At 42.6% G+C, this 15000-nt stretch overlaps 1 protein-coding gene across 1 annotated transcript in view; it reads right to left on the minus strand.

Annotated features, from left to right (window-relative positions):
- The window catches only part of LOC143275601 (uncharacterized), a 25019-nt gene that overhangs the window by 8531 nt on the left and 1488 nt on the right, over positions 1-15000 (minus strand). Inside the window, exons 2-5 of the mRNA XM_076579827.1 lie at positions 14523-14641; positions 11591-11645; positions 5129-5199; positions 2986-3091 (exon numbers count right to left, since the gene is read on the minus strand). Of these exons, the coding sequence (XP_076435942.1) occupies positions 2986-3091; positions 5129-5199; positions 11591-11645; positions 14523-14641 (351 nt within the window). The remainder of the gene's footprint in view (positions 1-2985; positions 3092-5128; positions 5200-11590; positions 11646-14522; positions 14642-15000) is intronic.

Genomic DNA, 15000 nt, shown 5'->3' on the forward strand with positions numbered 1-15000 from the left:
TATATCATTATCATTATGTTGATATATTGTTATCATATAGCTCAGGTAGTCTGCCACACACACACATCAAAACGCCGTCATGATCAACAAGAATCACATGGAGGTCTTTATCAGATCATTATTACATTTGGTCCAACCTTTGTCATAGTGTGTGTGCGCTGACTCGGCTGTGGGCTGAGATATCGTGTGGGGCGAGTGATGACCCTGTGGATGCACAACTGACTTCCAGATATAATAAAGATGTATTGTATTGTATTGTTACTGTCCTGTATTGCACTGCATTGCTTTGTATTGTGTTATATTGCACTGAATTGTATTGTACTGATGTTATATTGTATTGCATGGTATTGTATTGTATAGTATTGTATTGTATTGTACTGCATTGCATTGTATTGTATTGATGTTGTACTGCCATGCATTGTATTGTACTGGTACTGTGTTATATGCTTTTATTGTGTTGCATTCAATTGTATTTCACTGCATTGCACTGACACCACATTGCATTGGTGTTATACAGTATTGTATTGTATTGTATTGTATTGTATTGTACTGTATTGTGTTGTATGGTATTGTGTTGTATGGTATTGCACTGTACTGTATTGCATTATATTGCATTGCATTGCATTGTACTGTATTGTATTGTATTGGTGTTGTATTGTCCTGTCCTGCATTGCATTGCACTGTATTATATTGGTGTTGTAATGGTCTGTACTGTGCTGTATTGTACTGTATTGTATTGGTGTTGTAATGTACTGCACTGTGCTGTACTGTATTGTATTATTTTGTATTGGTGTTGTATTGTACTGCACTGTGGTGTATTGTACTGTATTATTTTGTATTGGTGTTGTAATGTACTGCACTGTGCTGTATTGTACTGTATTATTTTGTATTGGTGTTGTATTGTACTGCACTGTGGTGTATTGTACTGTATTGTATTGGTGTTGTAATGTACTGCACTGTGCTGTACTGTATTGTATTGGTGTTGTAATGTACTGCACTGTACTGTATTGTATTATATTGGTGTTGTATTGTACTCCCATGTGCTGTATTGTATTGTATTATATTGGTGTTGTAATGTACTGCACTGTGCTGTATTGTACTGTATTATATTGGTGTTGTAATGTACTGCACTGTGCTGTATTGTATTGTATTGTATTGGTGTTGTAATGTACTGCACTGTGCTGTACTGTATTGTATTATATTGGTGTTGTAATGGTCTGCACTGTGCTGTATTGTATTGTATTGTATTATATTGGTGTTGTAATGTACTGCACTGTGCTGTATTGTACTGTATTGTATTGTATTGGTGTTGTAATGTACTGCACTGTGCTGTATTGTATTGTATTGGTGTTGTAATGTACTGCACTGTGCTGTATTGTATTGTATTGTATTGGTGTTGTATTGTACTGCACTGTGCTGTATTGTATTGTATTGTATTGGTGTTGTAATGTACTGCACTGTGCTGTACTGTATTGTATTATATTGGTGTTGTAATGTACTGCACTGTGCTGTATTGTATTGTATTATATTGGTGTTGTAATGTACTGCACTGTGCTGTATTGTATTGTATTATATTGGTGTTGTAATGTACTGCACTGTGCTGTATTGTACTGTATTATATTGGTGTTGTATTGTACTGCACTGTGCTGTATTGTATTGTATTGTATTGGTGTTGTAATGTACTGCACTGTGCTGTATTATACTGTATTATATTGGTGTTGTATTGTACTGCACTGTGCTGTATTGTATTGTATTGTATTGGTGTTGTAATGTACTGCACTGTGCTGTATTGTATTGTATTGTATTGTATTGGTGTTGTAATGTACTGCACTGTGCTGTATTGTATTATATTGGTGTTGTAATGTACTGCACTGTGCTGTATTGTATTGTATTGTATTGGTGTTGTAATGTACTGCACTGTGCTGTATTGTACTGTATTATATTGGTGTTGTAATGTACTGCACTGTGCTGTATTGTATTGTATTGTATTGGTGTTGTAATGTACTGCACTGTGCTGTATTGTACTGTATTGTATTATATTGGTGTTGTAATGTACTGCACTGTGCTGTATTGTATTGTATTATATTGGTGTTGTAATGTACTGCACTGTGCTGTATTGTACTGTATTGTATTGTATTGGTGTTGTAATGTACTGCACTGTGCTGTATTGTACTGTATTGTATTGTATTGGTGTTGTAATGTACTGCACTGTGCTGTATTGTATTGTATTGTATTGGTGTTGTAATGGTCTGCACTGTGCTGTATTGTATTGTATTGGTGTTGTAATGGTCTGCACTGTGCTGTATTGTATTGTATTGGTGTTGTAATGGTCTGCATTGTGCTGTATTGTATTGTATTGGTGTTGTAATGGTCTGCACTGTGCTGTATTGTATTGTATTGGTGTTGTAATGGTCTGCACTGTGCTGTATTGTACTGTATTATATTGGTGTTGTAATGGTCTGCACTGTGCTGTATTGTACTGTATTGTATTATATTGGTGTTGTAATGTACTGCACTGTGCTGTATTGTACTGTATTGTATTGTATTGGTGTTGTAATGTACTGCACTGTGCTGTATTGTATTGTATTGTATTGGTGTTGTATTGTATTGTATTGGTGTTGTAATGTACTGCACTGTGCTGTATTGTATTGTATTATATTGGTGTTGTATTGTATTGTATTGGTGTTGTAATGTACTGCACTGTGCTGTATTGTATTGTATTGTATTGGTGTTGTATTGTATTGTATTGGTGTTGTAATGTACTGCACTGTGCTGTATTGTACTGTATTGTATTATATTGGTGTTGTAATGTACTGCACTGTGCTGTATTGTATTGTATTATATTGGTGTTGTATTGTATTGTATTGTACTGTATTGTATCGTATTAGTGTTGTAATGGTCTGCACTGTGCTGTATTGTATTGTACTGTATTGTATTGTACTGTATTGTATTGTATTGGTGTTGTATTGTACTGTATTGTATTACCATCAAATCTGGTTCTCTCACTGGACAGGGTGCAGGAGGGAGGGGAGCTGATGATGTCCACAGGACTGGGAAACAGTGTCTTCACTGCATTCCTCTGCAGGTACTCCTGGAAAAAAAGAAAAGAAAAGATCTAAAAATACACACAGAAAGAAGAAAGATAACCACTGCATCATTGTAATAAATGTTCTTTTTGTCTGCAGTTTTGTCCCTTGACTGGCTCTTGCCGTCGGAATCCTACTTCATAAAAAGACAGATAGAAAGAAGGAAAGGAGGAAAACCTGTCCCGTGTTTTGAGACGGCTTTTCACAAAATGATCTGAGTGTAGAGATTCTCTTGTTGCCAAACAAACGATCTGAGTGTAGAGATTCTCTTGATGCCAAACAAACAATGATCTGAGTGTAGAGATTCTCTTGATGCCAAACAAACAATGATCTGAGTGTAGAGATTCTCTTGATGCCAAACAAACAATGATCTGAGTGTAGAGATTCTCTTGATGCCAAACAAACAATGATCTGAGTGTAGAGATTCTCTTGATGAAAAACTATGCTATGTGTGACAATTACCAGGACAAAACCACGAGTGGATGTCAGCTAATGACGCTATGCTATGTGTGACAATTACCAGGACAAAACCACAACTGGATGTCAGCTAATGACGCTATGCTATGTGTGACAATTACCAGGACAAAACCACAAGTGGATGTCAACTAATGACGCTATGCTATGTGTGACAATTACCAGGACAAAACCACAACTGGATGTCAACTAATGATGCTATGCTATGTGTGACAATTACCAGGACAAAACCACAAGTGGATGTCAACTAATGATGCTATGCTATGTGTGACAATTACCAGGACAAAACCACGAGTGGATGTCAACTAATAACGCTATGCTATGTGTGACAATTACCAGGACAAAACCACAACTGGATGTCAACTAATGATGCTATGCTATGTGTGACAATTACCAGGACAAAACCACAAGTGGATGTCAACTGATGATGCTATGCTATGTGTGACAATTACCAGGACAAAACCACAACTGGATGACAACTAATGATGCTATGCTATGTGTGACAATTACCAGGACAAAACCATAAGTGGATGACAACTAATGATGCTATGCTATGTGTGACAATTAGCAGGACAAAACCGCAATTGGATGACAACTAATGATGCTATGCTATGTGTGACAATTACCAGGACAAAACCACAACTGGATGTCAACTGATTACACTCAGTGTGATAATTACCCGGACAAAACCACAACTGGATGTCAACTAATGACACTATGCTATGTGTGACAATTACCAGGACAAAACCACAACTGGATGACAACTAATGATGCTATGCTATGTGTGACAATTACCAGGACAAAACCATAAGTGGATGACAACTAATGATGCTATGCTATGTGTGACAATTAGCAGGACAAAACCGCAATTGGATGACAACTAATGATGCTATGTGTGACAATTACCAGGACAAAACCACAGGTGGATGACAACTGATTACACTCAGTGTGACAATTACCTGGACAAAACCACAAGTGGATGACAACTGATTACACTCAATGTGACAATTACCTGGACAAAACCACAAGTGGATGACAACTAATGACACTATGCTATGTGTGACAATTACCAGGACAAAACCACAACTGGATGACAACTAATGATGCTATGCTATGTGTGACAATTACCAGGACAAAACCACAAGTGGATGACAACTAATGATGCTATGCTATGTGTGACAATTACCAGGACAAAACCACAAGTGGATGTCAACTAATGACGCTATGCTATGTGTGACAATTACCAGGACAAAACCACAAGTGGATGACAACTAATGATGCTATGTGTGACAATTACCAGGACAAAACCACAGGTGGATGTCAACTGATTACACTCAATGTGACAATTACTAGGACAAAACCACAAGTGGATGACAACTGATTACACTCAGTGTGACAATTACCTGGACAAAACCACAAGTGGATGACAACTGATTACACTCAGTGTGACAATTACCTGGACAAAACCACAAGTGGATGTCAACTGATTACACTCAGTGTGACAATTACCAGGACAAAACCACAAGTGGATGTCATCCATACTCAGTGACACCAGGTGTGACCCTCACCTGAAGTGTTTCCCTGCCGTATCGGCCAGCTTTGCTCAGGGCCTGCCGTAACCTGTCTTCAACGACGCTGGCTGCAACACAGAGGGTGGAGGGAGGGAGGGTAACTGTCACAAGAGTGACTGGATATATTTGCCTTGTGCGTGTTGTGTGTGATGCTTCTGTTAGGTGTGGCATTTGTGATACTTCTGTCAGGTGTGGCATGTGTGATACTTCTGTCAGGTGTGGCATTTGTGATACTTCTGTCAGGTGTGGCATTTGTGATACTTCTGTCATGTGTGGCATTTCTGATACTTCTGTCAGGTGTGGCATGTGTGATACTTCTGTCAGGTGTGGCATTTGTGATACTTCTGTCAGGTGTGGCATTTCTGATACTTCTGTCAGGTGTGGCATGTGTGATACTGCTGTCAGGTGTGGCATGTGTGATACTGCTGTCAGGTGTGGCATGTGTGATACTTCTGTCAGGTGGTGTGGCATGTGTGATACTTCTGTCAGGTGTGGCATTTGTGATACTTCTGTCAGGTGTGGCATGTGTGATACTTCTGTCAGGTGTGGCATGTGTGATACTTCTGTCAGGTGTGGCATGTGTGATACTGCTGTCAGGTGTGGCATTTGTGATACTTCTGTCAGGTGTGGCATGTGTGATACTTCTGTCAGGTGTGGCATGTGTGATACTTCTGTCAGGTGTGGCATTATACTTCTGTCAGGTGTGGCATGTGTGATACTTCTGTCAGGTGTGGCATTATACTTCTGTCAGGTGTGGCATGTGTGATACTTCTGTCAGGTGTGGCATGTGTGATACTGCTGTCAGGTGTGGCATGTGTGATACTTCTGTCAGGTGTGGCATTATACTTCTGTCAGGTGTGGCATTTGTGATACTTCTGTCAGGTGTGGCATGTGTGATACTGCTGTCAGGTGTGGCATGTGTGATACTTCTGTCAGGTGTGGCATTTGTGATACTTCTGTCAGGTGTGGCATGTGTGATACTGCTGTCAGGTGTGGCATGTGTGATACTGCTGTCAGGTGTGGCATGTGTGATACTGCTGTCAGGTGGTGTGGCATTTGTGATACTTCTGTCAGGTGTGGCATGTGTGATACTGCTGTCAGGTGTGGCATGTGTGATACTTCTGTCAGGTGTGGCATGTGTGATACTTCTGTCAGGTGTGGCATTTGTGATACTGCTGTTAGGTGTGGCATGTGTGATACTTCTGTCAGGTGTGGCATGTGTGATACTTCTGTCAGGTGTGGCATGTGTGATACTGCTGTCAGGTGTGGCATGTGTGATACTGCTGTCAGGTGTGGCATTTGTGATACTGCTGTCAGGTGTGGCATGTGTGATACTGCTGTCAGGTGTGGCATGTGTGATACTGCTGTCAGGTGTGGCATGTGTGATACTGCTGTCAGGTGTGGCATGTGTGATACTTCTGTCAGGTGTGGCATTTGTGATACTTCTGTCAGGTGTGGCATTATACTTCTGTCAGGTGTGGCATGTGTGATACTTCTGTCAGGTGTGGCATGTGTGATACTGCTGTCAGGTGTGGCATGTGTGATACTTCTGTCAGGTGTGGCATTATACTTCTGTCAGGTGTGGCATGTGTGATACTTCTGTCAGGTGTGGCATGTGTGATACTTCTGTCAGGTGTGGCATGTGTGATACTGCTGTCAGGTGTGGCATTTGTGATACTTCTGTCAGGTGTGGCATGTGTGATACTGCTGTCAGGTGTGGCATGTGTGATACTTCTGTCAGGTGTGGCATTTGTGATACTTCTGTCAGGTGTGGCATGTGTGATACTGCTGTCAGGTGTGGCATGTGTGATACTTCTGTCAGGTGTGGCATTATACTTCTGTCAGGTGTGGCATTATACTTCTGTCAGGTGTGGCATTTGTGATACTTCTGTCAGGTGTGGCATGTGTGATACTTCTGTCAGGTGTGGCATGTGTGATACTGCTGTCAGGTGTGGCATGTGTGATACTGCTGTCAGGTGTGGCATGTGTGATACTGCTGTCAGGTGTGGCATTTGTGATACTTCTGTCAGGTGTGGCATGTGTGATACTGCTGTCAGGTGTGGCATGTGTGATACTGCTGTCAGGTGTGGCATTTGTGATACTTCTGTCAGGTGTGGCATGTGTGATACTGCTGTCAGGTGTGGCATGTGTGATACTTCTGTCAGGTGTGGCATGTGTGATACTTCTGTCAGGTGTGGCATGTGTGATACTTCTGTCAGGTGTGGCATGTGTGATACTTCTGTCAGGTGTGGCATTTGTGATGCTTCTGTCAGGTGTGGCATTTGTGATGCTTCTGTCAGGTGTGGCATTTGTGATACTGCTGTCAGGTGTGGCATTTGTGATACTTCTGTCAGGTGTGGCATGTGTGATACTTCTGTCAGGTGTGGCATTATACTTCTGTCAGGTGTGGCCTTTGTGATACTTCTGTCAGGTGTGGCATGTGTGATACTTCTGTCAGGTGTGGCCTTTGTGATACTTCTGTCAGGTGTGGCATGTGTGATACTTCTGTCAGGTGTGGCATGTGTGATACTTCTGTCAGGTGTGGCATTATACTTCTGTCAGGTGTGGCATGTGTGATACTTCTGTCAGGTGTGGCATGTGTGATACTTCTGTCAGGTGTGGCATTATACTTCTGTCAGGTGTGGCATGTGTGATACTTCTGTCAGGTGTGGCATGTGTGATACTTCTGTCAGGTGTGGCATGTGTGATACTTCTGTCAGGTGTGGCATTTGTGATACTTCTGTCAGGTGTGGCATTTGTGATACTTCTGTCAGGTGTGGCATGTGTGATACTGCTGTCAGGTGTGGCATGTGTGATACTTCTGTCAGGTGTGGCATGTGTGATACTTCTGTCAGGTGTGGCATTGTGATACTTCTGTCAGGTGTGGCATGTGTGATACTTCTGTCAGGTGTGGCATGTGTGATACTTCTGTCAGGTGTGGCATGTGTGATACTTCTGTCAGGTGTGGCATGTGTGATGCACATGTAGTTGGTGGCTGTGAGTTTTAGGGAGGGGAGAATGTGCATGTGTGAGCGTTTTGCGGCAGTGCGGGCCGGGGGTCTGGTGATGACAGGATGTTTTCTGAGTGAGTTCTGTCCTTCTCCTCACTCTTCTTCATTCCTGTTCCTGTATTTCCTTCACTCTTTCCTCTTTCCTTTATATCTTCTCTCTTTGGTTTGGGACAGTGATGATGGTAAGCTACAGATACATGGTACAGTGATGATGGTAAGCTACAGATACATGGTGATAGTGATGATGGTAAGCTAACAGATACATGGTGATAGTGATGATGGTAAGCTAACAGATACATGGTGATAGTGATGATGGTAAGCTAACAGATACATGGTGACAGTGATGATGGTAAGCTAACAGATACATGGTGACAGTGATGATGGTAAGCTAACAGATACATGGTGATAGTGATGATGGTAAGCTAACAGATACATGGTGACAGTGATGATGGTAAGCTAATAGATACATGGTGATAGTGATGATGGTAAGCTAACAGATACATGGTGATAGTGATGATGGTAAGCTACAGATACATGGTGATAGTGATGATGGTAAGCTAACAGATACATGGTGATAGTGATGATGGTAAGCTAACAGATACATGGTGACAGTGATGATGGTAAGCTAACAGATACATGGTGACAGTGATGATGGTAAGCTAACAGATACATGGTGATAGTGATGATGGTAAGCTAACAGATACATGGTGATAGTGATGATGGTAAGCTAACAGATACATGGTGATAGTGATGATGGTAAGCTAACAGATACATAGCGCACTGCATTGAACATGAACATCTCCATGAGAAAGTCGTCCCGACTGCCCAAGAAAAATTGGAATTCGTGAGAGAGGTTTTCTATTTTCAAAGAAAGAAGAAACTTCCAAAGGTGATATGACACAACAGATGTAAAAAAGTTGTCTTCATGGTATCGTTCTTTTTAGTTTGTTTAAATCGTTTTATGTATCAATGTATTCAGCTGAATTTAACATAGATTTTCAATGTAAACTCAGAAGATCAAGTACATTTATGTGCACTTGTGTGCTCCTGCACATGTGTGTGTATGTGTGTCACATAGCTGCGTGTACCCTCCAATGTGTGTGTGTGTGTGTGTGTGTGTGTGTGTGTGTGTGTGAACTGCATGCGAGTATGCATGCAAATACACATAGTGTGCGCATGCACAAGCACATGTATCCCAGGGCTGTGTGTGTGCTAATGTGTTTTAATACTTCTAAGTTCATAACAAGAAAACCAAAAAGATATGTTCAACTTTGACCATAAAGAAGCATGATTTACCTCTTCCAGCCAAGACAAAGACAGAGATTTCAATACAGCACATTTCCATCAGCTGTCCAACACAAGATATAAAAAAACAAAATACAGAAACAGATACAAAAGTAAACAAATACAGAAACAGACAAATAAAAGTTAAAACAGGACCAACACTTGACCCTATCAGAGACTGACAACAAAAGCTTACAGTTGGGTCAGTAACAAAGTGACCTGTTTTGATCAATGGGTTTCTCCACTGCAACCCCAATTCATTCACAACTTTGTCTGTCATGAAGGACTGTGACTCCCAGACGAGGAGGCAAGACTGCACTGGCTCTCAGAGCTGCAGCCTTGGAGGCTAGTTTGTCTTTAGGGATCATCCAAATGCCAACTGTCCTAAAACCCTTTTGGCCAAGACAGTGGGGATGTAACCTGGGGCAAGACACTCTCCACCACAATCAACCTGTAGCTCAGAGAGTCAGGACAGTGGGGATGTAACCTGGGGCAAGACACTCTCCACCATAATCAACCTGTAGCTCAGAGAGTCAGGGCAGTGGGGATGTAACCTGGGGCAAGACACTCTCCACCATAATCAACCTGTAGCTCAGAGAGTCGGGACAGTGGGGATGTAACCTGGGGCAAGACACTCTCCACCACAATCAACCTGTAGCTCAGAGAGTCGGGACAGTGGGGATGTAACCTGGGGCAAGACACTCTCCACCACAATCAACCTGTAGCTCAGAGAGTCGGGACAGTGGGGATGTAACCTGGGGCAAGACACTCTCCACCATAATCAACCTGTAGCTCAGAGAGTCGGGACAGTGGGGATGTAACCTGGGGCAAGACACTCTCCACCACAATCAACCTGTAGCTCAGAGAGTCGGGGCAGTGGGGATGTAACCTGGGGCAAGACACTCTCCACCACAATCAACCTGTAGCTCAGAGAGTCGGGACAGTGGGGATGTAACCTGGGGCAAGACACTCTCCACCATAATCAACCTGTAGCTCAGAGAGTCGGGACAGTGGGGATGTAACCTGGGGCAAGACACTCTCCACCATAATCAACCTGTAGCTCAGAGAGTCAGGACAGTGGGGATGTAACCTGGGGCAAGACACTCTCCACCATAATCAACCTGTAGCTCAGAGAGTCGGGACAGTGGGGATGTAACCTGGGGCAAGACACTCTCCACCATAATCAACCTGTAGCTCAGAGAGTCGGGACAGTGGGGATGTAACCTGGGGCAAGACACTCTCCACCATAATCAACCTGTAGCTCAGAGAGTCGGGACAGTGGGGATGTAACCTGGGGCAAGACACTCTCCACCATAATCAACCTGCAGCTCAGAGAGTCGGGACAGTGGGGATGTAACCTGGGGCAAGACACTCTCCACCACAATCAACCTGTAGCTCAGAGAGTCGGGACAGTGGGGATGTAACCTGGGGCAAGACACTCTCCACCATAATCAACCTGTAGCTCACAGAGTCGGGACAGTGGGGATGTAACCTGGGGCAAGACACTCTCCACCATAATCAACCTGTAGCTCAGAGAGTCGGGACAGTGGGGATGTAACCTGGGGCAAGACACTCTCCACCATAATCAACCTGTAGCTCAGAGAGTCGGGACGGCGGTTGCCTCCTGTGCTGTTGTGATGGTCACAATCAGGCAGGAACACAGTGATCTTTCAAGTCCTGCTCTCACAGTGACCTGTTTCCATCCCCCTCCACTTCCATGCCTGGGGTGAGCCCTGTCAAGGTCTTCAGTGTCAGCAGGTTCATGGGGGACTGTGGCTGGAGGGATGTGATGGCAGTTTCCATTCAGGGGAGGGAGGGGGGGATGCTCACTAAGTCTGGCTCTGCAACTAAGCTATCATTGTCACCAGTAGGGGGTTTAAAAGATGGTGTCCTAAGTACCCTGAATTAGAACAGGCACTTCCGAACACCACCAAAGTGAGTCAGCAGCAAAGCAGGGTCTCCTCTGGTGTGTGGCCTCCCTGTGCACTGCCAATGCAGGGACTGTGACAGACAAACCCGGGTGTGGCCTTGTATGGGGGACTTGGAATGATCGGAGTAGGAGTGATGGCACTGAAACAGTGCACATCATGGGGCAGCAAAACAACAACAACAAAAAAAAAGAAAGAAAAAAAAGAAATCCAACAGAACTGCCTATCATACATACCTTTATCTCTGAAAAAACTGCTGGTCTTTCCTGCTGGGACTTCACGCTGTGGACACTGTCAATATGAAAAAAAAGCAACAAAAAACAAAATAAAATATAAAAAAACAAAAATAGATTTGAAGGAAGATGATTTGCATTTTGTAGAGTGTTATTCAACTCTCAGTGATATCTGACAAAACTTAATTCCTTCAAAATATTACCAACATCCAACACAATGTTCACAATTTGTCAGTTTTCCTGTGCAATGCTTTTAGAGATACTGTGTTCTCTTACAGTGCGATTCAAACTTCAAATTTAAGAATAATGAGGCCAGATGAGTACAGGATTAACAATAAAGAGCGGTAACTCTCTCCATCAACAAGGGACACCATTCCAAGTCACTGCTGCTTGTGCTTGTTCATGGAGAGAGTTACAACTCTTTATCGTTAATTGATTCATGAGAAGTTATGGCGCTCATGTTAATGAATGAATAATTTGCATTAGCAGCACAACCATTTTGTTTCTGCCTACAAGTGTATCATTTGTTTTCCTATCAGAAAGCAATTTTCTGCAGAATTTTGCCAGGGACAACCTTTTTGGTTGCCTTGGGTTCTTTTTACATGCGCTAAGTGCATGCTGCTCACAGGACCTCGGTTTATCATTTCATGATCCGAATGATTAGCATCCAGACCAGATCCCCACTCAAGGTCTGGAGAAGGGTGTGGAAATACAGCTGTGTGTGTAAAAATACAGCCGTGTGTGACAGCCGTGTGTGTGAAAATACAGCCGTGTGTGACAGCTGTGTGTGTGAAAATACAGCCATGTCTGTTAAAATACAGCCGTGTGTGTGAAAATACAGCTGTGTGTGACAGCCGTGTGTGTGAAAATACAGCCGTGGGTGTGAAAATACAGCTGTGGGTGTGAAAATACAGCCGTGTGTGACAGCTGTGTGTGTGAAAATACAGCCATGTGTGAGAGCCGTGTGTGTGAAAATACAGCCGTGTGTGACAGCCATGTGAGTGAAAATACAGCCGTGTGTGTGATTTGTGAAAATACAGCCGTGTGTGTGAAAATACAGCCGTGTGTGAGAAAATACAGCCTTGTGTGAGAAAATACAGCCGTGTGTGAGAAAATACAGCCGTGTGTGTGAAAATACGGCTGTGTGTGAGAAAATACAGCCGTGTGTGTGTGTGTGTAAAAATACAGCCATGTGTGTGAAAATACAGCCGTGTGTGTGAGTGAAAATACAGCCGTGTGTGTGTGTGAAAATACAGCCGTGTGTGTGAAAATACAGCCGTGTGTGTGTGAAAATACAGCCATGTGTGTGAAAATACAGCCGTGTGTGTGATGAGAAAATACAGCCATGTGTGTGAAAATACAGCCGTGTGTGTGAAAATACAGCCATGTGTGTGAAAATACAGCCGTGTGTGTGTGAAAATACAGCCGTGTGTGTGTGAAAATACAGCCGTGTGTGTGTGAAAATACAGCCGTGTGTGTGAAAATACAGCCGTGTGTGTGTGAAAATACAGCCATGTGTGTGATGAGAAAATACAGCCATGTGTGTGAAAATACAGCCGTGTGTGTGAAAATACAGCCATGTGTGTGAAAATACAGCCGTGTGTGTGTGAAAATACAGCCGTGTGTGTGAAAATACAGCCGTGTGTGAGAAAATACAGCCCGTGTGTGTGAAAATACAGCCCGTGTGTGTGTGTGAAAATACAGCCGTGTGTGTGAAAATACAGCCCGTGTGTGTGAAAATACAGCCGTGTGTGTGAAAATACAGCCGTGTGTGTGAAAATACAGCCCGTGTGTGTGAAAATACAGCCATGTGTGTGAAAATACAGCTGTGTGTGTGAAAATACAGCCGTGTGTGTGATCTGATCCCCTGTGCTCAGATTCTCAGGCTTTCTGGGTGGACACGTCACCACTGGGCCATCACACCCCTTCTATGTCAGGGACCCTCACTGTCCAAACTCTTTTTTTTTCTTCTTTTTTCTTTTGTGGGGCCTCCTATTTCATCCCACTTTTTAGGGGTGGTGAGGCCTCGATCCTCCCATTTTTCCCACTTTTAAAAAATTTATTATTATTATTATTTACTTTTTTCTGGTCTTTTTTTCTGTCTTGTCTTTTTTCCACCTTTTTTTTTCTTTTTTCCTCTTTTTTTTTCTGCACGTATACTTTTTTTTTTTTTAAACTCCTCCCTTTTGTTTACATCAATACTCATCCATTCATTCAGTTCTCTGTTTGCTTCTCCATTAAAGGGCAATGCATGTGCATGTGAGATGTTAGTGTTGGCTGAATGTTTGAGATGTTAGTGTTGGTTGAATGTTTGAGATGTTAGTTTTGGCTGAGATGTTCGTGTTGGCTGAATGTTTGAGATGTTAGTGTTGGTTGAATGTTTGAGATGTTAGTGTTGGTTGAATGTTTGAGATGTTAGTGTTGGTTGAATGTTTGAGATGTTAGTGTTGGTTGAATGTTTGAGATGTTAGTGTTGGCTGAGATGTTAGTGTTGGTTGAATGTTTGAGATGTTAGTGTTGGCTGAGATGTTCGTGTTGGTTGAATGTTTGAGATGTTAGTGTTGGTTGAGATGTTCGTGTTGGCTGAATGTTTGAGATGTTAGTGTTGGTTGAATGTTTGAGATGTTAGTGTTGGCTGAGATGTTAGTGTTGGTTGAATGTTTGAGATGTTAGTGTTGGTTGAATGTTTGAGATGTTAGTGTTGGCTGAGATGTTCGTGTTGGCTGAATGTTTGAGATGTTAGTGTTGGTTGAATGTTTGAGATGTTAGTGTTGGTTGAATGTTTGAGATGTTAGTGTTGGCTGAGATGTTCGTGTTGGCTGAATGTTTGAGATGTTAGTGTTGGTTGAATGTTTGAGATGCTAGTGTTGGTTGAATGTTTTAATGTTTGAGATGTTAGTGTTGGTCGAATGTTTGCACACACGTCCAAACTCACCTTGAGCACCTCTCGCTTACACAGGATGTCGAACTGTGTCAGCAGGGACATCATGTCCACACCTGTCTCCGCTGCCGTGTGTCTGGAGGCCAGTGTGGGCTCCCGTAACATGATATCCACTGCAACACAGTTCACTTCACTTCACTTACCTTACCTTACTCAAGGAGGCATCACTGCGTTTAAACAAATCCATATATACAAACACATTGGGTTATGGTGCTGTCAGACATTGCCTCGCTGATGTGGTGTAGCGAATATGGGTTTGTCTGACTGCAGTGAATGCAGTAACACCTCCTTGAGAAAACGAAACTGAAACAGGCATGTAACAAACTTCATGCACTCAAGGCCTGACAAGCACATTGGGTTATGCTGCTGTCACACATTGCCTAGCTGATGTGGTGAAGTGAATGTGGGTTTGTTCAAAGGCAGTGATGCCTCCCAGAGAAACTGAAACTGAAAAAGACATGCCACACATTTC

The sequence above is a fragment of the Babylonia areolata genome, chromosome 30 (assembly GCF_041734735.1).
Source record: "Babylonia areolata isolate BAREFJ2019XMU chromosome 30, ASM4173473v1, whole genome shotgun sequence".
Taxonomy (NCBI): domain Eukaryota; kingdom Metazoa; phylum Mollusca; class Gastropoda; order Neogastropoda; family Buccinidae; genus Babylonia; species Babylonia areolata.